The 25,876-nt window shown below is 36.6% G+C and overlaps 1 protein-coding gene across 1 annotated transcript in view; it reads right to left on the reverse strand.

The window, feature by feature from the left end:
- Window positions 1-1,264: 1,264 nt before the first annotated feature.
- Window positions 1,265-25,876, reverse strand: part of BPTF (bromodomain PHD finger transcription factor) — a 141,360-nt gene continuing 116,748 nt past the window's right edge. The window contains 7 exon segments of the mRNA XM_058561375.1: window positions 1,265-2,176; window positions 7,424-7,610; window positions 13,145-13,229; window positions 14,862-15,054; window positions 18,870-19,198; window positions 24,113-24,338; window positions 24,633-24,715. Coding sequence (XP_058417358.1) covers window positions 2,140-2,176; window positions 7,424-7,610; window positions 13,145-13,229; window positions 14,862-15,054; window positions 18,870-19,198; window positions 24,113-24,338; window positions 24,633-24,715 — 1,140 coding nt within the window. The 3' untranslated portion in view covers window positions 1,265-2,139.

Consider the following 25,876-nt stretch of genomic DNA (forward strand, 5'->3'; position numbering starts at 1 on the left):
ACCAACCATTGTTTCATTAGAAACTGCACCAAATCCAATGTCAAAAACATTACTTTATTTTTCTAGGATGAAATGTCCTATTACTTACAAAAAGAATTGCTGTTTAGAATTTGCCACAATCTGTTAAAAACATAGCAATCTATTACCTACAGGTAGGAAATTTCCTGCTGCAACAAGTTTTAAATGATTAAGCCCATATATATCTATATCTATATATATGAATAAATAGTACAGAAATACTGTGACGTGATGAGATGCAGAATAATTTTATAATTCATTGAAATGTAGGATTCTTGCATCAGCACAGTGCATACAATATGTAACATTTTTTAAAAAAGGACCAATTTTTTTAAAGGACAAAATAACCTATATTTGACTACTTCCATGTTAATATTTTAAGCAAAAGCTTTGTTTCCATGTTTTCATATTGAGCAATTAGTCTCTTTAGTCTGTAAGCATAGGTTTAAGTGACAGTTTTATGTACAAAAAGGAATGGGCTTCATTAGATAAAATCAACCCAGAATAACCTGTACACCTGAGCCTATAATAAGAAAGAATTGGGAACTGTAGCAACGTCTTTCTTTTAAGAAACTAAGGTCTGGGAAAGGTTTTGCATAGCAGGGTGATATTAAACAGAAGGAAATTTTTTAAAAACAATAATTAGATAAATTCCAGAACTTGGTAGAACAAAGCTAACATGAATTAGTGTAAAATTTTTGCAAAGCTGCATAAACCAACTATGGCAGATCTTATAGAAGCTATGATTACAACGCAGTAATACAATGTGTAAGGTTAGAACACTGAAAGGAAAAACATGCAAAATACACCTGCCTCCATTGTTTCCATTTTTTTCCTACTGATTACACTACTTTTCCTTATGTGGGAAAAAACCCAAAACAACTCAACCAACAAACAAAAAATACAAAAAGATGAAGTCATCTAAAAAATGCCCTTCATAAAATACAAGTAGCTGTCTGTAACTGACAATTTGCCTGGTATCATGTAATGTACAGATGAAGGCAATGTGTATTTTGTCACATTACCTTTTCTATTAGTACGATCAATTGCTGCAACAGGATTAGCACCCCTGAAGATTCTTCTTTGATGTGACGACAACGGGCTGGGAATTATGAAATGAAGGGCTACTACTATCCTGGAGAAACCCAGGCACCATTCAATTCTTCTGCCTTTTAGTTACCTTACAGCCCTCCCTTTCCCCTCAAGGCTTACAGATAACCATCAGCGCACATTCAAAGACACCATCTGTGGGAGAAAAATTATCTCCATTTATTTTGTTTCATATACATCCATAGTTGAATTTTAATACAAAAAGAAAAAAATTAGAATCTGACAAATGTTTACAAACAAGATACCTTCAAATAGATTTTACTCATTTTAGCCTGGTGCAGAGTAAATGACAAATTGTACTGTTATAGTCAAGGCAACAGAGTCTGTAGTCCAGGACCACTTAGCCCAACCTTTATGCAAGCTTAATTTTTATCTACCATGAACAATAAACTCATTGTTGATTCCCAGTTGTGTGTGTGTGTGTGTGCACATGTGTACATAGCAGCTCCTTTCATAGAAAGAAAAGACATCTAGAGGTCGTCTTGTACTTTTACCTACAGGAATCATGATAAGATACAGAATGGATTACAAGTAACCGGGGCTGGATTTTATAAGAAAAAATAATTAGCTGACAAATGAGGGCAGCAATAAAAAAGCGTCTTTTTTGCAACAATAAATAAATACAGTCAAAAGTTTTCTGTGAGACTCTAAACCAGCTTCTTCACTGAAGAGCAGACGTGGCATTTCCATGGAGTTACACTTGACCCCATATTATCTTTTTTTCTTGCTTTCTTTTTTCTTTTTTTTTCAATAAACAAAGTTTTCCTGCTTCTGCCACAATAGTAAAACCATTTGATCTTGACAAGATAATGGTGTCGTTGACTTTGCTTTTCTCTTGTCCGTTGGACAAAATTGGCCAAGAATATAATTGGACTGTTATGACCAATAAAAACGAAGTTTAGGTCAAGTCTTGTCAGGATAACCTGACTAAAAACATCTGGCTCCTTAATTTAAAATAGTTCAGACAACCAGATTCTTGCTGTGTTTTATGTTAGGTTAACACGCTGAACTTTAAGAAGCTGTAGACTGCAGTTTGTTGTTATGAGACCTACAGAATACAGAAAAAAGGGAACAATTAAGCACCCTTCATTTTTGAAAACAATGATGCTTTATGTGGATGCCAAGGTCAATCTGTCTGGGGGAAGCAGCCATGTTCTTTCATTTACTCTTGGCAAGCAAATATATGAGAACAAGTAAGCAATTTTTAACCTATAAAAATTTTCACTGTACACTAAACATGATAGTTCACAGGAAAAAGCCAATATTAAAAAAATATATATATTTGTCTAGTAAAGATTACAAAATTCTTAGCCAAAGGGACAAATAGAGACATTTACAGAAGCATTACCATTGCGGTAAAAGATGTGTGAGTGTGTGTGCACATGTGCTTATTTACATTGATTGGGGCGTGTGAAGAAAAAAAATTATGTTAGAAAAAAGAAATAGCAGTATTAAAATTACATTTTTCTATTAAAGTCCAGAAAGTCTCCTTTCTAGTTTCACAGTTTTATTCACAACTTTCGTTAGTAAACCAAATTACTGTACAGTTACCAGGACTAAGTCAAAGTATGTTCTATTGCAATAGTGTATATAAATACAGTATTCCAGGAGTTTACAATTCTTAAATACATTGTTCAAGATGGCTGCTAGAATAAACTATTTACTACTATACATCTTTAACATTAAAAAATTATATTAACTAATCTGAACTTTTGGGGGCAATTTTGAATTAGGTAATCACGTGGTACAATAAAAAGAGTGACCCCAACATCCAGTTCTGATTCCAGTTAAAAATTCAGACTAAAGATATCACAATCTGAAAGAAAAGAAAGAACATGGATGGTATAAATGATGAATTATAACAAAATACAGTAATGAAAACAATGTGCAAACAATGTTGGAGATCAAAAAAAGGGGGAAATATGCCAAAGGAAATACATGTTTCATTCTGCCTTAAATCTAGAAATCAAAAATTCCCTCACATCTCTTCACGTTTCATTTTATCTAAGCAGAATTGAAACTTCTCAACTGGCTCCCATGTTCTTTAATGAAAATTACGTAAACCTGAATATAATAAAAAGCTACATGAGATAACCAGGTGGCAAGCTCTTCTAAGTGGCCCCCTTACAGTGCAGACCCAGCCTCTAGGCCTCCTCTCCTCCCTGCAACTCCTGTGTTTTGCCACAGGCCCACAGGCGCTTGCCTCTCCTTCAGCAGCAGCTGTTACCACTCCCACTCTGGGCTCTGCCTGCAAGCCTGGAGCAGGGTGGGATCCAATCCCCTAGCTTCCACCTCACAGTTACAACCAAAGGCTAGAGCCCTTCCAATTTAAAAAAGCAATTTTAGAAATTTAATCAGAGGAATAAATGCACGAGGTACAAATCAAAAAGCACAGAGAGGCTGGGGCCAGTCCCGTGGCGTGAGTGGTTAAGTGCGCGCGCTCTGCTGCGGGGGCCGGGGGTTCACGGGTTCGGATCCCGGGTGCGCACCAATGTACCGCTTGTTAAGCCATGCTGTGGCAGCGTCCCATATAAAGTAGAGGAAGATGGGCATGGATGTTAGCCCAGGGCCAGTCTTCCTCAGCAAAAAAGAGGAGGATTGGCATTGGATGTTAGCTCAGGGCTGGTCCTCCTCACAAAAAACAAACAAACAAACAAAAAAGCACAGAGAGGCTTTGATAAGTTGTGGTCCTCTCTCCTATCTTTACTCAACCTGAAGTCCAGGCTCCCTAGGATCAATTACGGTGAAGTTTCAGTTCTTTGGTAGTTAGATTTCTTATACTGCTATTTCTTGTTTCATCAACTTTATATTGTTTAAATCTTGTTATGGCAAATGAGAACTGAGCTCATGTAACCTTTTTCCCACCTCCCTTCTTGAGTCCAAGTTTTATTTCCCTGTAATTTTAAATTGAATCTTTCTATGCTTTGTCTATGGGCTGATTCTAAAAGTTGAAAATCAATGTAGTGTTTACTTATTATGATTATATAAATATTTTCCTCTGTAGCAGCTACTCCATTGCTAAAAGGGCATTCTTAGCATTCCTATACAACTTTTTGTTTTTCATGGAGTTTCTAATTGCCTTTCATTTTCCCCCCTTACATTCTTAAACAAATTATCTAATGTATGAATCATTTTTTCCCCCAGACACCTCCCTCTTGGGAGTGCTCCATTCTCCTGTGCTAATTTGGACTCCTTGCTATATAGGCCTGCTGTACAAATGTCACCCCCAGTCAGAGTAATTCTCATTGCTTTCTTAAACCTCTTGTTTCCTGGATCCAAGGTCTTTTGTTTTCTTGATTTACTTCTTTATTTTGCTAGCGCATATCTTAAAAAGGAAGCATGTCTTCGAAGGAGGCCCTTTCTGAATCCTTACATGACTGAAAATGTATTTATTCTACTTCTACATTTGATTTTTTGGCTGGATACAGACTTCTAGCCTCAAAATCATTTTTCCTCAAACTTTTGGATTTCTTCCTCCATAATCTTCTAGCATTCCATGTTGTTAGAGAAAAGTCTGATACCAGTCTAATTCTTGTTACTTTATAGATTGTCTATTTTATCCTCTTTAGAAGCTCTCAGAGAGCTTCTTTCATCCTTGGCATTTGGGAATTCTACAGTGATATATATGCGGGGTGGATCTTTTTCCATTTGTCCAGTTGACTTACTATGTTTATCAACTGTCCTCTTCATTCCACCCCCCAGCCCCTGCCCTGTCTCCCTGCCCCACAAGAATGTAAGCTCCATAGGGATCAGGAGCTTTATTTTATTCACTGCTATATTCAATATCTGACACACAGCAAGGTCTCAATAACCACTTGCTGAATGAATGAACTCATTCTACGTGGATTTGCAGTCTTGTGCCTCTCATCAGCTCAGGAAATTTTTCTTACATTAGTCTTTTGATAATTTCCTTTCCTCTGTCTTCTCTGTTCTCTCCTTCTGGAATTTCCGTTAAGTGAACCCTGGATACTCTATAACATATCTTTTCTCTCATATTTTTCATCTCCTTGTCTTTTTGTTCTTTACACTGAGAGAGTTCCTTGATTTTAACTTTCACTGCTTGCAATAAGTTTAAATTTTTTCTAGTCACTTTCTCTCAGATTGTTCTTTATTTCTAATATCCTGTTCACCATTTTGTAGATGCAATATCTTCTAAACTTTCTCTCAGGACATGACTTAGAGGCTTGTTTTGTTTTTTTAAAGTTCTCTTTTTTCGCCTCTGGAATCTATTTTTCTGCTATACCTCGACCTTTATCTTTTACAGTGCAGGCTTTCCTTACATATCTGGGCATCCCTGGCTGTCTGTTCATACTCAAGAATAAGTTAACGGACTGAATAGGTGCCTGGAGAGCCCTGTGTATGTACGTAGGGCTTACTGACTGGCAGGTTTAGTTTTAGATCAGGGTTTCTCAATTACAATATTATCGACATTTTGGAGCTGGATAATTATTTGTTGTGGGGGGCTGTCCTGTGCACTGCAGGATGTTTAGCAGCAGCTCTGGCCTCTACCTATTAGATGCCAGCGCCACTCCCCACCACTAAGTGTGATAAACAAAAATGTCTCTCAGCATTGCTAAATATTCTTTGGGTGGTGGGGGTAGGCAAATTATCTCTGTTGAGAGTCACAACTTTAGAATGAGGGTGCCAGGGACCTGACCTTTCAGAGGTTAGGGGACTTGATTCCAATTCTCTTCTGTCTACTCTGGTTCTCTGAAGAAAGTTTATTTCGTTTCTTTAAAGAAGAACCCTGTGTTCTTCCAGTTCCTCAGGCTTCCTACACAGGTCTGCTCAAAGGGGTTGGATGGGGTGGGTGACTGGCCCATATATAGATCTTCAGTTAATTCCTCTTTTCCCTCTCTCTTGACTTCTACTGTATTTCAGAATCTCTGTATTGGAGGCTCTCTGGGGTTCTATTGGTCAACTCTGCTGAAGAGCCCTCTAGGAGGAGTATGGGCTGTGGCTTGCCTGGCTTCATCAGTCAATCTTCTTCCACCTGCTTTCTATTTTCCAGAATCTACTGAAATCTCATCAGCTAATTAACTTCTACCATATTCTTTTCACTACTCTGAGTTTATCCCTTTATTATTTTCCTGGAGACTCTGTCATATTCAGTAAGCCCTCTTCCATTTTAAGTTTTACAGCGAATAGGTTAACATATAGGAGATGATAAAAATGGGGAAATTTGAGAGATTTTGGAAAGTTTCTTGGTTCTTGGTCTACAACCTGCCTGCCTACCTACTTGCTTTCCTTCCTTTCCTGCTTATAGTTTTTGATTCCTTTGCTGGGAAGGTAATTGGAAACTTCAGCTGGGCTTGCCCTTCACGTTTAGTTTAATGTAAACTGAATTTAAAATACAGTTCTTGATCTACCTTGCTACAGGAGAAGGAGAGAGACAAAACACCCTAGAGAATTCCCTCAGAGGAAAATTACTAGGTAGAGCGTTGATTCTTACCCTCTGGTATGCAGAGTCCCTTGGAGTTCATTAGACAACATAGATGCCCAGGCCCCAACCCAGCCAAGATCTACCCAATCTGAACATCTAGGGATGACCAAGCTTGCGGGTTGGATGGGGGATGGTGAGTAATGAATCTCAGGGGCTATAGAGTGGTGGCAGCTATCATAGGAAAGGGAAACAGGCCTCTGTGGAAAGGAAGAAAGTCATGGGCTTGAGAAAGGGGGCTGAGGTTCAGAAACAAAGGGCATGAAGGTCATAGTACCTGAATATCACGCAAGGTTGCTCAATGCTTTTATGTCACTAGAGGTTCAAAGAAAAGATCTGTGGACTTAGACTGAAGTCTAGTTTTGCCCACAGAAAAAACATCCAGAAAAATAAAACATTTTATGATTTCAAAAATATGAACAAACATAAATTAAGGAGAAAGTGCGTAAATGCCCCCTTCATGGTCTTCCCCCTTACTCTACCCTATAGAACAGTCATTTTTATACTTCCGTAAACTCAACAAGAGCAAGAGCTCTGTCTTAGTACTATCTTTGTATGTGCCCAGTGGCATTTAAGACAGCATCACACATTCTGTAAGCATCTGATAAACGCTTTTTAGATTTTAAAAAATGACTTTAATTTTAAGTAGATCACAAACTCAGCAATTTCTCATTATTGAGTCTGTCTACTTGTCCTTGGCAGTATATCATAATGCTAGGGTCTCGGTTTCTTTTTTTTTTAAGATTCTTGATTTTAAGGTTCAAATTTACCATAAACTGCATTTGCTGAATCCTTAGACAGTATAGAGAGTTTGAGGAGCTGAATTAATTCAGAACACTGAACACATTTGCTCACCTGCTAGCCTTGAATCCTTTCAATTTCTGTACAAAGAATGATTCAAGAACTTCTGCACACTGGTAAAAAGGGGAGTCACTTGGATTGTAGTAACGACAGTTATCAAAAATTTTGGTCATATCTGCTACAAATTCCGTCAGCTTTTCATAGTATCGTCTTTGTACTCTTTCTTCCATGGTGGCAAGGTCTTAAAAACACAAAATGCAAAACATTTTCAAAGCTTTAAGGTTGTTCCGGTATGAATATTGCCTGCAGTTTTGACTAGCAAGAATATATATTTCCTCTCCAAGAAGTCCTGGAACCAAGCTGGTTCACCACTGGAGACTATTTAGCAATTCATAAAGAAAATAGGAGCAATTTTTCCAATTTTGTTTTTCACTGGGGTTCTAAAATATAAATCTTGGCTAATGTTAAGAAGGTTCTTTTACTTTCAGTTAACTACAGAGAACAGCTCCCTATTCAATTGGTTCGAAATACAGGAAACTGCACCAACATGATCAATACATATCTAAGTATAATACATCTTCACATGCAAACAATTAATTAAGTATATTATATGTACAAAGAGAAATGGGGAGTCCAGAATTAAGAACATCTCTGTGGTTTTCTGATCCTTTAATAACATCATTTTGTTTTCTATCTTTCTTTGTTTTATTTTTTATGTTATTTTCATGAAGCAATTTCAATGGAGATTATTTTTTGGGGGGGAAAGATTTGCCCTGAGCTAACATCTGATGCCAATCTTCCCTTCTCTCTTTTTTTTCCTCCCCAGAGCCCCAGTACATAGTTGTATATTCTAGTCGTAAGTCCTTCTAGTTCTTCTATGTGAGCAGCCTCCACATCATGGCTACTGACAGACGAGTGGTGTGGTTCCATGCCTGGGAACCAAACCTGGGCCGCTGAAGTGGAGCACACTGAAACTTTAACCACTAGGCCATCGGGGCTGGCTCTCTTTATTTGTATTGTTCCCTTCTACTGGTGACAAGTGATACTGACTTAGCACTGATGGTAGTAATGATATAAAGTGTCTACTTAAAATAAGTTTAAGGGAAAAATATTAGCTGATATGAATAAAAATATTAGTATGTAATAGTACAGGTAATATGCAGAAATGACAAAAATCATTAGGGTGGTACACAGGTAACTGCTTTGGAATATACTGAGCTAACTCTACCTGAAATAACATTAGGGCCTAGGAGAAAGTTGTGTTTGAAGAAAAATTCTTTTTTTTTTTTTAATAATTTTATTTATTTTTTTTCCCCCAAAGCCCCAGTAGATAGTTGTATGTCATAGCTGCACGTCCTTCTAGTTGCTGTATGTGGGACGCGGCCATGGCCAGAGAAGCAGTGCGTCAGTGCGTGCCCGGGATCCGAACCTAGGCCGCCAGCAGAGGAGTGTGCACACTTAACCGCTAAGCCATGGGGCCGGCCCTGAAGAAAAATTCTATATACAATTTTTTTTTTTTTGGTGAGGAAGATCAGTCCTGAGCTAACATCTGCCACTCCTCCTCTTTTTGCTGAAGAAGACTGGCTCTGGGCTAACATCCGTGCCAATCTTCCTCCACTTTATGTGGGACGCTGCCACAGCATGGCCGGACAAGCGGTGCATCAGTGAGTGCCTGGGATCCGAGCCTTGGGCTATCGCAGTGGAGCGCGCACACTTAACCGCTACGCCACCAGGCGGCCCCTCTATATACAATGTTACATAAAAATCTGGGAGAGTAAGAGGCTAGTGATCTCGAATCAATCTAGGACTGAAAGATAACACAATTCCAAACTAAATGTCAATGATTACTTCAGAATTTGAGAAAATGATTTTAAAGTTCATCCAAAAAATAAAAGTTCAAGAATATGTAAGAAACACTTGAAAAATAAAGCTAATGGGAAATAATTTAACCTATCAGACATTAAAAAATATTATAAAGCTGTGATAATGAAAAGTGTGGCACTGTGCAGGATCACACAAACATTAATGGAATGGAATTCAAACTAGGAGCAGACCTAACTGTATTCAGCATAAGAATTTCATATATGTTGAGGATGTCATTTCAAATAAGCAGAGAAAGGAAGAATTCATTAATAAATTGGGTTGAAGCAACTGCCTATACACCTGAAGAAAAGCTTCTACCTTACACTATATGCCAAAATAATTAAGGTGCCCTTAATTAAAATTTAAGGGCAAAAATTAAAACCATAGAAAATACTAAAAGATACAACTTTGTGAATGTAATTAATCATTGAATATAAAAATATAAACCTAGTTAAAACGGCAAATTCTATGTTATATATATTTTAACACACACACGCACACACGTCTTTGATAGTTCCACTTTACGCAGGCAAGGGAAAAATGTGTAAATAAGAACAACTGCACAAATGCCTCTCGCCTGATTAAATTCCAAGCGAGACTTGGGCACATCCATTCTGTGTAGGTTACGTAAGCTGTACAGGGAAGGGTGAATGCTTAACACATTACACAAGGATGTTATTGTCTTCATACTTAAGTTCTGGGTACTTACTGCCTGACTAATTTTAATAAAGTATGTGAATAGTGTCTGGACATTTTATGATACCAACTTAATTAGGTATCCCTTTAAAAAAAAAGGCACTAGGAGCGGGCTGGCCTGGTGGCATAGTGGTTAAGTTCTCGCACTCTGCTTCGGCAGCCCAGAGTTCTTGGGTTCAGATCCTGGGCTTGGACCTGCACACCGCTTATCAAGCCATGCTGTGGCAGGCATCCCACATATAAAGTAGAGGAAGATGGGCGCAGATATTAGCCCTGGGCCAAGCTTCCTCAGCAAAAAGAGGAGGATCGGCAACAGATGTTAGCTCAGGGCTGATCTTCCTCACAAAAAAAAAAAAAAGCACTAGGAGAACATATAGGTGAGTAGTTATATATTTGTGGTAGGGAAAAAGACTAAAAGCATGACTCCAAAGGCAGAAGTCTTGAAGATTAACAGATCTGAATCCAAAAAATGTTAAAAACTATCACAGTCCAAAAAAACAAAATCACTATAAAACTTTTAAATGTCATTAGTATATAAACAGCCCTTAAATAACACTAACAATATGAATATCCCAAGAGAAAAATGGGCAAAATACATAAATAGGAAACTCACATAGAAAAAGTTCAAACAGTAAGTACATCACTGGTTATTGAAATTACGTAAAATCAAAGAACCACTTTTTTTGTCCAAACTAGCAGAAATGAAAAATTATAACATCAGCCTATTAACAGAGGTTACCTCTAAGGGAGAGATGAGAGTGGCAGTAAATTTTACATTTTACTCTCTACACATCTGTAACATCTGCATTTGTACACCAAACATATTATTTTGAAATAAATATTTTCAAAGAAAGAAATTTCCCCTCAAAGAAGTGATAATACTCAGTGTTTTCAAGAGTGCAGAGAGAAGGGTACAGATATACACTATTAGTGGAAACTGCTTCCGTTTGCTCAAGTGCAATTAGACAACAGTTATCCAAACTCTAAAAAGTACATATACCCTTTCACCCAGAAATTCTCATTCTAGGAATTTTTCCTAAGAAAACAAACGAGCGCAGGCAGGTGCACAAACAAAGATGTTCACAGAAGTGTTGTTTATAGCGGCAAAAAGTGCACACAACTGGAAAACTCATTAATGAGTGGTGATTAAAAAAATTATCTTAATTTCATACAATTAAAAACGATTCAGGTCTACACCACAGTTGATGTGAAAAAGGGACTGACCAATTTACAGAGTATGTTATAAAGTATGGCAACTACAACACTATTTCTGTTTAAGAAAATAAAAGCTGCTGATCTTGTGGGCTCTCTCATACCCCCCAAAGAGGCTACTATTTTCAATTTAGTCCATATCTTTCCAGATATTTTCTATGCATTTCTAAACACATTTATCTATCCTTAGAAAATATGTAATTGTTCACTGCTTAAAAGTTAGGTATTGTTCTGTAACTTTCATTTTTCTTTCAACAATGTGTCTTGGAGATTTATATTATCTTTATGTACTATCTACAAAAGATGATGTTTATCTTTGCGGTATTAAAAAAATTTAAAAAAGATCTAGCTCTTCAAGAAAAAGAATTTTGGTTAAATAAGTTAAGGTATATTAAATGTACAGACTACATAAAGCAATTAAAATCATGTTATTCAAGATTAATGACACAGGAAGATGTTTGCCAGACAGATCATTATATAATCTCAATTTTAACACAAACACACACACAAACACAACAAAATGTAATGAGATTCAGTGAGGAAAAGATGAAAGGTGCATTTTATCTTTCTTATTTTTTTCCCTCATCTCCTACAATTAACTTGTGTTATTTTTAGAAGCAGAATTATCTACCTATTTAAACATACAGGGGCCGGCCTGGTGGCATAGTGGTTAAGTGTGCACGCTCCGCTGCGGCGGCCCAGGGTTCGCGGGTGTGGATCCCAGGCGCGCACCAACGCACCGCTTGGCAAGCCATGCTGTGGCGGCGTCCCATATAAAGTAGAGGAAGATGAGCATGGATGTTAGCCCAGGGCCAATCTTCCTCAGTAAAAAAGAGGAGGCTTGGTTTTGGATATTAGCTCAGGGCTAATCTTCCTCACCAAAAAAAAAAAAAAAAAAAACCCACTTCCAAGTACTTTCTCAAAGGAGATTATACAAATCTAAAATATGTACAAGGATTAACTTCTTTAGTATCAGAAGAATAGAGATAATGACTACTTATTTATTTATTTTTCAAAGATAGTTTTAACTAAGCCCTCATTTATCTCTTCCTCGTTTCCTCCTCTTTCAAGTTGCCATCAAACACAAACCCTTCCCATTTTTTAAAAAAAATTTTTAATTGAGATATAATTGACATATAACCTTGCATTAGTTTTAGGTGTCCTACGTAAATCATTTGATATATGTATATATTGCAAAATGATCACCACAGTAAGTTTAGTTAACATCCATCACCACACAGTTACAATTTTTTTTCATTGTGAGGAGAACTTTTAAGATCTACTCTCTTAGCAACTTTCAAATATACAATAAAACCTTTTCCACTTAAAAAATGCTTAGCTGGCTTTTGGAATACTTCTTTCATTAGATGGAGATGATCCTTTGGCAATTTTGGAAGCTTTTATCTATGTTTTAATTTTGATAACTTCTTTTGCAGATAAACTATTTTCAACTTAATCATCTATAGCTGTTCATCTTAATACAATCACTTGTAGCTGTTATTTACTACCATTTTTTTTCTGGGAAATGAAGCTCCAGTCTCTTGGATCTCTACCATGGGTCTATCAAATTTGCTCTTCTTCAGGAAAAGATGAGGAAGAGGTGACAGAGAAGGATAAGGGGCTCAGACAGATTCCGACCCATTCATTGATTTCATTCATTCTTTTATATAGCTGTATAATACTCTGCTTATACATAATTTGATTTAGCTATTCCTCTATTGATGGCTATTTATTTCATTTCCAGCATTTTTGCAATTATAAACACTGCTGTGATGAACGACATACTTGTGCACATGTAAATCCTAAGAACTGAAATTACTGGGTCCATGGGTATGCACATTTAAACTAACATACATTCTTAATTTACTGTACAAGTTACCACACCAATTTATACTCCCACCAGCCTTGCTCAACATATCCTCATGATTTATCAATTTTATGGATGAAAAATGAAATATCTGCTGACACTTCTGAAAAAACTCCATATTCAATGCAAGTACTTACCCATAGGTTCCTTAATAACACCGTAATAATCTGGTGCATCATTAGGATCCACTGGTTCAAGAAAAGGCCAGGCCATCTTATGAGCCTATAATGAAAAAACAAAAATGCACCATTATACTCAGGTGGAAATACTAATTCCATTTAAATTTCCCATTTGTGTTACTGCATCAATCAACCCTTAAACTCCTGAAGTCAGTTTTAAACTTGATAGATGAAATTATTTATACATAGGGGCCGGCCCCGTGCCTTAGCGGTTAAGTGCGCGCACTCCACTACTGGAGCCCGGGGATCGGATCCTGGGTGCGCACCGACGCACCGCTTGTCCGGCCATGCTGAAGTGGCATCCTACATACAGTAACTAGAAGGATGTGCAACTATGACATACAACTATCTACTGGGGCTTTGGGGGAAAAAAAAAAGGAGGAAGATTGGCAATAGATATTAGCTCAGAGCCGGTCTTCCTCAGCAAAAAGAGGAGGATTAGCATGGATGTTAGCTCAGGGCTGATCTTCCTCATAAATAAATAAATAAATAAATAAATAAATAAATAAAACACAAATTGTTAAAAAAAAATGAAATTATTTATACATAGATGATTTCTGCTCTATCACAAATTATCTCAGATGACCATACTCTGTAATAATTATTCTCAAAGGGTGGTCTGAGGATCTTGGCATGGGAGTGGGGGCGTGGAGCACTAGCTTAAGAGTCAAGAAATCTGTACTCTGGTCTTACATGGCAACCTGCCAACTGTGTGCTGTTGGCATCGCAATCACATCTATAAAACTGGGGTGGGATGGCTTTAAAGCATGGAATGGTTACCACTGCCAGCTAATAAGGTGGCAGAGATGTGATGTTAAATAACACTCAACCACATATTGAGACTATTCTCTCCACAGTTCTTTCAGTTCTTCTTCTTATGATTACAACAGGAGCAAGCATTAGTCTCTCTCTCTCTCTCATGTTGTGACTACACCTCTAACACTTGCTGATCTTGTAAGCCATCCCCATCTCCTTTTTATTTTTAATAAGGGAGGGAAGGCTTTGATTCAAAGCCTTAGACAAGAATTTGTTATCTCACTAGAATTGAATCAAACTGTTTTTTAATCTACAGTAGTGAGATAAAGTTTTATTTAAAAATAAAATTTAGGTTAAAAAAGTGAGGCATTGGGGTCAGCCCCATGGCTTAGCAGTTAAGTGCGCGCACCCTGCTACTGGCAGCCCGGGTTCGGATCCTGGGCGCACATCGATGCATCGCTTGTCCGGCCATGCTGGGGCGGCTTCCCACATACAGCAACTAGAATGATGCGCAACTATGACATACAACTATCTACTGGGGCTTTGGGGCGGAAAAGGGAAAAAAAGGAGGAGGATTGGCAATGGATGTTAGCTCAGGGCCGGTCTTCCTCAGCAAAAAGAGGAGGATTGGCATGGATGTTAGCTCAGGGCTGATCTTCCTCACAAAAAAAAAAAAAAAAAGTGAGGCATTTTAAATACGAGTGTTAGATAAACAACAGTTGAGCTAGTGTGTGGAGATGGGAAACCTCACGACATTGGCATGTGAAGGACTGAAATCTGTGGAGCACTTCCCTAGACTAGCTGGGAGTCAGTAAATAATCATGTACACTAAGATCAGAAAGTTCAAACCCAAGAAGTGTTTCCAAAGTCACACTGGTTGATTTCATCTTCAAACACTGAGCACAGAGTGGTTTCTCACCTGTAAAGAACGTAGCACCCTCTTCAAACCCTCATAATCTTTCTCCGTTAGTGGCGTGAGCACTGTCATGGCATCCTCTGTTGACTGGCACTGTGGACAGACATACTCGTCAATGAGCTCTGCCTCACTTTGCAAGATGCCAACGCAGCGCCCATGGTACCAATTCTGACACCGATCACAGCCAATATAAAATCTGCAAGATCCGAAATGGAAATGTGAGTTCAAAACAGATGGGATCACATTCCTTATAATTGACTTTTAAAAAGTAATAAAACATGCACCTGAAAATATTATAACCCTGGGATATAAAACAGTTTTAGTATTATAATTATTTTAATACTTTTGAAGATTGACAACAATGTGTTAATTTAGTATTTGTGATGTTAAGATCAAGCATTAAAAGTTTATTAAGAACACAGTGTAATATTGGAGAACCAATATGAAGAAAAATGTAAAACATTTAATTGACTTTAAAGCCCCAAACAAAAAGCCAAAAATCTTTCAACTAGTACTGTATCAAATGGGAAGCTGATATTGGCCACCCAACCAGGAATTCAAAATCCTATAGGCTAATAACAGAGTCTCAGAGCTTGTACCCAAATTAGTGTTTTTCTAACCTTCAATAAAGTGCCATTTCAAACACTGAAGTCCAAACAAGTCAGGCTATTTTAATCTCATTAATTTCTATGTTACATATTGAAGAATCAAGCCTACCATTAAACCATATTTTTCTCAATGCATCTCAAACATTCACTATGAAACAACAAAAATTTTGAAGGAGAGGTAGAGAGAAGAGAAAAAAAATTGGAAAGGAATTTGTAATGTAAGTGTATAATATATGCAGAAAAATATCTTGCTTTTTATTTTATAATAAATAAGTAACCAGTCAGAGCAATTTGGCTTCCTAAATTATTAAATATGATGCTCTTATCAGAACTCACTGTGACTCATCATAAGGTGTTCTGCAGATACAGTACAATTCCTCACTGCTGCCCTCTTGTGCCCGTTTACAATCATTACAGATGTACACATCCATTTTCTTAGCCTCCTTTTCTGTGATGCCAACACATTCTCCATGATACCAGTTAGTACAAAGATCACAGCCAATATAGAACCTAAAAGCATTCACAATGAAAATGACAATGTAATTGTCATTTTGAGCTGCATGGTACTTAAATCTCTCTTCCCTGCTCTGATTCACTTTCTTACAGGATAACTTTCTGCAATGAGTCAGCTAAACATCTTGAATCCAACCATTCTAATCCTGGCAAACTACAGCATCTGACCCTGTATCAAGCGTGGAAACATAAAGTCACTGACATCAATTTCAACAAATACACTGTTTAGTGAAATATGGGTCTTTAAAAACATACTGGAATTTGAAAAAATAAACAACACACTGATGGTAATGTCTCCCTCTTAATGAATGTGTGTAAAACTGTTAACAGGCACAAAAACCAAAGCCAAAGAATCAGACTTACATCTGTCAAACCTATGCCACAGAAGCCATTTCAAAATCAGGGCTATTTCTTAGATAGGTTTGAAAATGTATCTCACAATTTAAATTTGAAAACAAAGCAAAGCGCAAACACCAAGGAGAAGTTACACTACAAGGAACATGCAGATCAGCCAGGTGTAGAAGATAAATAAACGGTCAAAATATGATATGAAGAAGAAAACTAAGAAAGATACATGGAGTGATTCAATTTCTACCATATTTTCTAAATAAACATGGGAATTTAATCTAATTGTAACAGATTATGACATGGGCCAGTTTTTCAGTTAATATAGTACGTGTGACAATGTGCAGGAGAGTGGTCAGCTTAATTAACTGGTGAGGAACTACTTCAATTCAAAACCAGGGATATACGGTGTGGAGAGTGATGTAAGGATAGTTATCCAAAACAGCGAGAGGTTCTACAGTACTGGGCAAGGTGGGGCTGCACAAGTTACGTGTAACTGTGGGTACTCACATACAGCTAACTAACATACAGACTTTTGTAATATAAGATCCCAAATGACAAAATGAAAAGTATCCTTGACAAACACATAGTGTATTTAAAAGTGTTGACAGGTGCTGTGTAGGAATGCCATCTCAAAGTCACAGCAACAATTAGCATGAATCACAGAGAAGCAGCCTGGCCTTGCTGATACCATTGGTTCTACCAAAGTGTTTCTTGGTAGATTCACCTATAGGAATGGAAGCAGTCCTTGAAGGAAGCTTAAACTAACCTGCTTTATGAACACACAGGAATAATACATGGTTGTGTGGTTTATCCTTTTACCACTTTTTCTTTTTTCTTTTGAATTATGACTCTCACATGATTTTCAATGCCACAGGTGGGGGCCTTCAAGCTGTTTCTGTATGTTGCCTTCATCAGATGGTGGGCTGTGTGGTCTGGAAGTAAGCTCAGGACTTGAATTTCAAGTTTTAGTCACTCTCACTAGATTTCCAAACCAGCCTAGTTTGGTACAAGAGATTACAAAATACTCCTAAAAAAAACACTAACTCATCCCAACTAGAACAGGGAGTGAATGAACCTAGTATACTGAAGCATTAATGACAAACTGAAAAATATGAAATATCCACAAAATAATGAGGCCATCTCAATAGAATGAGCACATGTACATGTGTGCCTCATTTTAGGCAACTTAGGTATTACAAAAAAGTTGTGTGTGAAATGGATTTCTGTGATCTGAGTATTTTAAATAGGCCAAAGAAGCCTCATTATTTAAAGAAATTCCATAAGCAGATCTTTGTGTAAGGAAAGTAAATCATATCGTTTTGTTCTATAAATCATTTAGTATATTTTGCTTAAAGGGAGGCACACTTGTATTAGACTAAGGGGAAATCAATTAATAGGGTTCCACTTTTTACATTATATATAATTTCCAATAAAATAAGACAATGAAAAGTGAAGAAGCCTAAACTGATCTGTGTTTAATGCAACACAAGCTAAATGTACCAACAAAAAATTTTGATCTAGCACTTGCAAACAGATTATAATTTAAATAGCACCACCAACACAGCTTCAATGTTGCAACTTAAACATCATTAAAGAGACCACAATTTTATTTTATAAATTGATTAGGCATCGACTTAAGGCAGACACTAAGCATTCCTAATTCTAAATGATCATATTTTTTAGCACAATCAAAATAAACATTTTGGTACTGCAAAAATACTTCGGTTAAATTTTTTTTAATTGTAATTAATTTTGGCTTTAAAAAGCTGGACTACATTTAAACGCTCAAAATGGAAGCTAAATACTTAGTTGAATGAAAATAATGCTAAAAAAATGAAACTACATTTATGGATTAGGGTCTCTAAAATCTTGTATTTTCACCAAATACAAGTCACAACTGTCAAAAACAGCTTCTAGCTGCCATGCTTATCAAATTTTTGAAGTCATACTTGAGGAATGGGTGAAAGGAACACTTTTTGTATTTTTCTGACCTTTGTCCCCAGTAAGAGTGGGAACTTTGACAAAAATAATATGAAGTTACAATATTCCAATACAAAAAACATAGAATTGCTTAAAATTAAACAACAAAATGCCAAAACCACTCAAACTCAAAACCTCTTGCACCATTCATATTCAGAGTGTCTAGGATTGAATGTGATCATAGGTTGTGAACAGATTCCAGAAAGGATACTCTCAACTTTGGGCAGTGATAATAACACACTTCCTTCTCCAGATAGCATTACTGATGGATTTGGAGTTAATCCAGAGAGAAGAGGAGAAAGCAAAGGAGCAACAGAAAGCTTGCTTTTGACAGAAAAGAATATGATGAAGGACAAACACAAATCATGAACACATGAAATAACAAATTTTTACTTTTCTAGTGTCCAGGTTAAGATATCAGATGCAAGACCATAGATGAAACATTATTATCTTAAACTATTTTCATTTACATTGCTACCAATATACTCATTTTCTTCAAAACTAGAAATTTAACAGCTAAACTTTGAAGAAAATAAACTAGAGCTCAAAAAGGTCTACTCACTTAGATTCATCGTAAGGCGTTTTACAGATACAGTAAAGCTTTGTGTCTTTCTTAGTTTCCTTTGAGGTAGTAGAGATCATTTTCTTCTTCTTGGACTTGGAGCTTGAGTCTCTTTCCTCTTCCCGCTTCCTCTTCTGGGAAGCAGCAGGCAGCGTGGCTGTGGCCGTGGCCGTGGCCAGCGGGCCCGAGTGCTGCGGGGGAGGTGGAGGCGGAGGCGAAGGCGGGGGGGCTGGAGGCGCAGGTGGCGCTGCAGGGGGGGTGGCAGCCACTGCTGTGGCCTGCACCATGTCTTTTTCTTTCTTAATTTTCAGGTCTCTCTTGAGCTCTTCCTGTTGTCAATTAAAGACAATACGAGACTGTCATTTGACTTATGTAAACGCATGATCTGGCCAGAGGACATTACAATACCTCCCCCTGTCCAAGTGGCTCCATGGTTCAGCCGAATGTGAGAGAGTTTTCCTAATTCCAAACAAGAGTGTTGTTATTATACCTTAAACCCAATTAAAACAACTAGAAATAGAAAATGAAGATTACAAAACAACTAGAAAGCTGCTACTTATCTTCAAAGGAGATCTGACGGAAAGATGAGCAAATGTCTAAAAAGAATATCCCCTCCCAGCTTGCCCTTGTCGTGCTTATTTCAGTTGTCGCTTAGGATGTGATTTTAAGGGTCCTCACCCACTGGCTGCTTTCTTCTGGCTGCTCTCCTTCTGTGTCCTTAGAGTGAGACTGAACATGATACTCAAAATGTGGTCTAACCAGCCCCAAGCAGAATGAGAGACAGATTTGCCTTCTTGCATACTAATGCTCCTATGTCTAGAATTTAAGACTGCAGGGAGAGCTATTTTCTTAATACAGATTTTGCCATAAATTAAAATACTTTTTTTCACGTGAAATATTTTATAGACACACCTCTGCTACCTAGTGCTACAACTTATTCTTAGAAATGATGATTAAAGCAAACTGTATTTCCCTAGAGAAAAACCACTGTGATTGGCATCTACGAACAAACTTAGTGTAAATAAATCATAGCTATGACCAAGCCCTTAAATATCACAAAAATCCTAACAAATAAACCTGAATGGTCCTGGTTTAACGATTCTAGTTTCTCCATCTAGAGTCTAGACAGTCTTGCAAGTGAGAAGATAAGCTCTGTAGACTATTCAATAGCCCTTCTTCACTTAAGAAGTCTGAACTTCTTTCTAGGGAAGAAAGTAAATCTTGAGTTTCACTTTCCTAATTAATATGTGTTTATAACATAATGAGATGATTTTTAGGAAAATCAAGATCATCAAGACTGTATAGTGGGCACAAACTTTGATCCCCCCTTCAAGAAGATACTAATGACAGTAAAATATACAAAAGAGAAATGACATGGCCATGCTTGAATAAGATATAAATGTCTCTAAGGAGCAGAAACACAAAACTGTGAACGGGGTAGGCTCCAGACATAGAGCTGGAAAGTGATGGCCCAACAGGAACAGTTTCTGCAGGAGGAGACTCAACACTCTTCGTGCGAGCTGGGTAACAAGAGCAGGCTCCCTGCAGGATGTGAAGGTTGGATGGGGTACGGTGGGCGTCAAGACAGGAAACGAAAACAAAACTCCTCTCACTTAGAACACCAAATGCAAAACCAAATGCAAAACATGTAATGTGAAAGAAGCAACCAACAAAATCAATAACTGAATCTGAATTCGCTCCAAATGAAATTAATTATATATAGAACACTTTGACAAAAACTTTATTGCATGTTATGTTTGAGATATTCAAAGAGCTAAATGAAGGTCTAAGTTCTATTAAAAAATGAGTAAGAAATTATTTTTCAAAAAGACAAGAAGGGGATGGAGGAAGGATGAAAAGGTGGAATACAGGGCATTTTTAGGCCAGTGAAACTATTCTGTATGATGCTGTAATGATTATTCTGTATTGCATAGGACACTATGGATCTGTCAAACACATAGAACTGTATAACAGAGAGAGCAAAACTTAATGTAAACTATGGACTTTAGTTAATAACAATGTATCAACATTGGCTTATCAATTGTAACAAATGTGCCACAGTAATGCAAGAAGTTAATAATAGGAGAAACTGGAGGTGGGGGGGGCGGGGAGTATAAGAGAACTCTCTACTTTGTGCATATTTTTCTGTAAATGTAAAACTGCTCTAAAAAAATAAAGGCTGTTTAAAAAAAAGACAGGCAGAAATGACTTAAGAACAGGTAGATATAAAGGACTAATCACATATCTTGAAAATAAAAATAAAATCATTAGAATTAAAAAATATGCTAGTATATATACATTTGAATGTTGTCCTTTAAAGCAAATTATCTTAGCAATAAATTCTGAATTAAAATAATGCTGAACATTTTCTTTCTTAAAGTTTAATTTTTCTTCCTCATTAGATAATACACCATAATAGTACAACAGAATATTGATAGTAGTAATAACATTTTTAACTGGCTGCATAGTGTATTGAATGCAGAAAAATGTTTAGTAAATGTAGTCTCCAGTGTGATTCTGTTTTTGTATAAAATGTGTTTATATATGAATACATGTATTAAAAATAATGTAGATAGATTATTTTTAGTTGTTGGCCAAGGCAATTGCTTTGAAAGACATCTGAATGTACATGTCCAGTTTATTTATTTATATATAAAGGATATAGACTACAAATATCTCTCCACTCCGCAGACTATGGAGTGGGAAGAGTGTGTGACACACCTTAAATGTTAAACAAATACTTGCTAAGTGAATTGAATGGATATATCACATTATATATACTATTCTGCAACCTGCATTTTTCATTCAAGAATTTATCATTGAGAATTTTCCCCTAAAATTAAAAACAAAAAAGCACCAATCCTACCCTAGCCATTTTGTTAAAATGGCAGTCCATTGTGTGGACACTCCAAAACGTATTTAATCCAGTGGTTCTCAGCTGAGGGTGGTACTGGTAGTGTTTGAAAATGTATGTGGATGGGACAAGGTCATTTTTTTGGTGGTTACAATGAAGGGGATGCTACTAGTATTTGGTACCTGATGCTTAACTTCCTACAGTGTGTAAAAAACCGGCCTGTTGAAAGGGCCCAAAGTGCTCCTGTTGAGAAGCACTGATGACCAATCTCTTCTTTGTGGACTTTAGGCCAATTTCAAATTTTTGTCATTATTAACATTTATTCTATCTTTGCTCATATATCATACCTAATTGTTTCTTAGATGAATTTCTAGAAGTGAAATTATGGATCAAAGAGTATCCACATCTTAGAGTCTTTTGATACATACTGATGAAATGTTCTCTAGAAAGATAGCATTTTCTTTTCTTTCATTAATAGTTAGGTTGAATATCTTTTTATATGTTTATTGGTATTTGGCCTTTTTTTTTGCTGGGGAAGACTCGCCCTGAGCTAACATCTGTTGCTAATCTTCCTCTCTCTTTTTTACCCCCCTCCCCAAAGCCCTGGTATATAGTTGTATATTTTAGTTGTAAGTTCTTCTACTTCTTCTATGTGAGCTGCCGTCACAGCATGGATACTGACAGACAAGTGGTGTGGTTCTGTGCCCAGGAACTGAACTCAGGCCACCAAAGTAGAACATGCCAAACTTTTTTTTTTTTTATTTTCCCCCAAAGCCCCAGTAGATAGTTGTATGTCATAGTTGCACATCCTTCTAGTTGCTGTATGTGGGACACGGCCTCAGCATGGCCGGAGAAGCGGTGCGTCGGTGCGCGCCCGGGATCCGAACCCGGGCCGCCAGCAGCGGAGCACGCGCACTTAAGCGCTAAGCCACGGGGCCAGCCCTAGAACATGCCAAACTTTAAACACTAGGCCATCAAGCCTGGCTCAGTATTTGGCATTTTTAAATTTGAAAACTGCTTTTGTGTTTTACACATTCTTCTACTAGAGTGTTCTTTTTTATTATTTATTTTATACCTTTATTGAGGTATAATTGACAAGTAAAATGCTAACATATTTAAAGCATACATTGTAGTGATTTGATATATGTATATACTGTGAAAGGCTTCTCCTCATCTAATTAATCAATGTTCGTCTTTTTCTTATTAAGAGCTCTTTAAATTTTAGAAATACTAATTCTGCCATAAATGTTACTAACATTTTTTTCTGTTATCTGTTTTTCAATGTTGTTTATAGTATCTGTTTTCCTACACAATTTTTTTTCTTCTTATGTCATCAAATCTCTCTTTTCCCTTTGTGGTATTTGGAATTTGTAATGCTTAGGAGCGGTTTTCTCTACTCCAAGATTATAAAAATGACAATCATGTTTTATTATTTTTGTGGTTATTATATTAAAATTTTTGATATGAAATGTATCTTAATTTGAGGTGGGAGATGGTATTTTAGATATTCTGTTGCTTCTGTGAATTGGCTCTTTTGTTTATTACACCTTGACAATGGTTATAGTCTCGATATTTATCTAGTTAAGTGACTACCTTACTGAATTCTCTCATAAATGAAAAAAAATTTTTCTTATGGGGTTTTGATATAATAATCATATCATATGCAATAACAATTTTATCTTCTTTTTTCTTTTCTTGGCTTAACACATTAGCTAGAATTTCCAGAGATGTTAAATAATAATGATTTTTGGCACTGTTGGCTGGTTTCTGACTTTAGTGGGAAGATCTCTAACGTCTCAGACTTATGCGTAATGGTTATTGGGCTCATCAATATTTTCTTAATGTTTCTCACCTTCTTAAAATATAAGCCACTTTTAGGGATGCTTTAGACAGCCTACTTCTCTTTTAAAAAGCTGTCTAAATATGTATGACTAGATGTCTTCTTCCACTTTTCAAAAAATTCCCTAAGCAAGCATAGGATTAGCAACGCCTGCAGGATCGGTTACAGATCAAGGAAGAAATTTGGTCTTATTTAATGGGCACACTTTGTTTTTCATTCTTTCAACATTATTTCAGTTTCTCTGTAAGAAACTTGACTCCTGCTAAGTTTTTGAAAGACTGTGGCATAGACAATAAAAGCTATTCCCAAGAGAGTTCTCAAATATTTTAATCAATAGACTAATCCCTTAGAGATTACAATATACATTTAAAAATATAAAATCTCTGTCGTTTCAAAAGACATGTGTCCCACTGCTTTTTACTCTATGTACAAAGATGCAAATGTCAGAAAACAAGCTGAAATTTTAAGCTTAACCAAAATTTCAAGGGAAAAAAGAATAAAATTAGATGCTAAACATTGGACACAGGAAGAAAGGAAATACCTTCTTACCTGCACCTCGATTTGTAGATCTTTGTCCAGGAGGGCTCTCTTTCTCAGTATCTCAGCTTTGAGTTGCTCTTTGTGTTTGAAGAGCAGTGCAGAGAGCTTGGTAGCATTCTGCTTGCTACGTTTCTGTTCCACGCTCTCTTCGCGCTTCCGTTTTTTGGCTGCCTGTTTTTCTTCTTTATCTATCTTATCCAAAATATACTTCATCACCTGGTTACAGACAATCATTCTAGAGAGAAATATACAACCTATGTAATGCTGGGCATTTCACTCTGAAAGGCTTAAGACATGATTTTTCTACGTCTCTACAGTTGATATACAAACTTTCTGACTGGAAAGCTTCCAAGAGTCATTCACACCAGTTATAAGCACCTATTAGTACCATGTGTTCTCATTTAATGAACTTCAAAATCAAGATAAAAAACCATAAACTCAGAACTCCTGTGTGTGTGCACATGCTAAAGAGAAGAGACCTACATCCAGTGAGACCCTGCGTTCCCAGGTTAGAAACAGTTCTCCCTACCTTTGATTCTCTTCTCTTTCAGCTGGAGTCATGGTCTTTTTCTGTTTTAAATGTTCTATTACAGCATTATGCTTCATCACCACCTTCAGGACAGAACAAAATCCAAAAACGTATATTTTATAATGACTACAAATTGGTACACAGATAAAAGTAGAAATCTGAGCAAATGTATATGTTTCCCAAAGAAATTCTAAGAATTTTATATCATAATACAAATAAAATTAGAGCTACCATACGGCCTGGGTGCTTAGCATGTACCGGGTACCGTGCTAAGGTAAACATTTGACGTTACCTCATTTATTCCTCATACTAACACTGGAAATCAGGGATGATTTTATAAATGAGATAAATTAACCAACTTGTTTGAGATTAAATAAGTCATACAGCTGTAATTTTAACCCAGATACCATTCTCCAAAGGGCAGGTTTTTAACATTATGCTCTCTTCCCAGGCATTAATTTTAAAGATTCTCCACCTTCATCCTGCCTTGTATAGAGATTAGGGTAAAGACATACACTGTAATAATTCCCAATTTATAGACTATATAGTAGTAAAAGCTGGGTAAAAATGAATTTTAACAAATTATGTATGATGTCAATTTTAAAAGAATATTACCATACATGTTTAAAGTCCTTTTGCTGTTTAAAAAGTGCTTCTAAAACAATATTGTATTATAATCATCAAACTTGCTAAGAGACTAGATCTTAAGTATTCCAATCACTAAAAAGAAATGACAATTACCTGACATGACAGAGATGCTAATTATCGCAACAATAACAATCATATTACAATTTATAAATGTATCAAATCAACATGTTGTACACCTTAAATTTACATAACGTTATATGTCAAATATATTTTAATAAAAAATAAAATAGAAGTGCTTCTTCATATATGACCTCCTTTAATCATTATAATAATCTTGTGTGGCTGGAAAGAGGGAGACTTAATGAGGATGTAGCTCAGGGGAGGTGAGTGAGTTTCATGGACTGTGAATGGGAGACCCAGGAACTGACCACAGGTCTCATGATTTGGGAACACTTGAAATCCACACTCATAATCCTGACAAGTGCTGAGTGGTGCACGCTGTAGATGCAAAGAACGTTCTCTCCAGTAATGCTACAGGATGTTAAACTTGTGACTTCATTTTAGGTAGAATAATTCTAACTCAACTAAATTGCCTTCACTAAGATGCTACTGTATGATGCCACTTTGTATTTAAGCTATGGAATAATAGTATTTAA

This window comes from Diceros bicornis, chromosome 18 (assembly GCF_020826845.1).
Source record: "Diceros bicornis minor isolate mBicDic1 chromosome 18, mDicBic1.mat.cur, whole genome shotgun sequence".
NCBI lineage: Eukaryota > Metazoa > Chordata > Mammalia > Perissodactyla > Rhinocerotidae > Diceros > Diceros bicornis.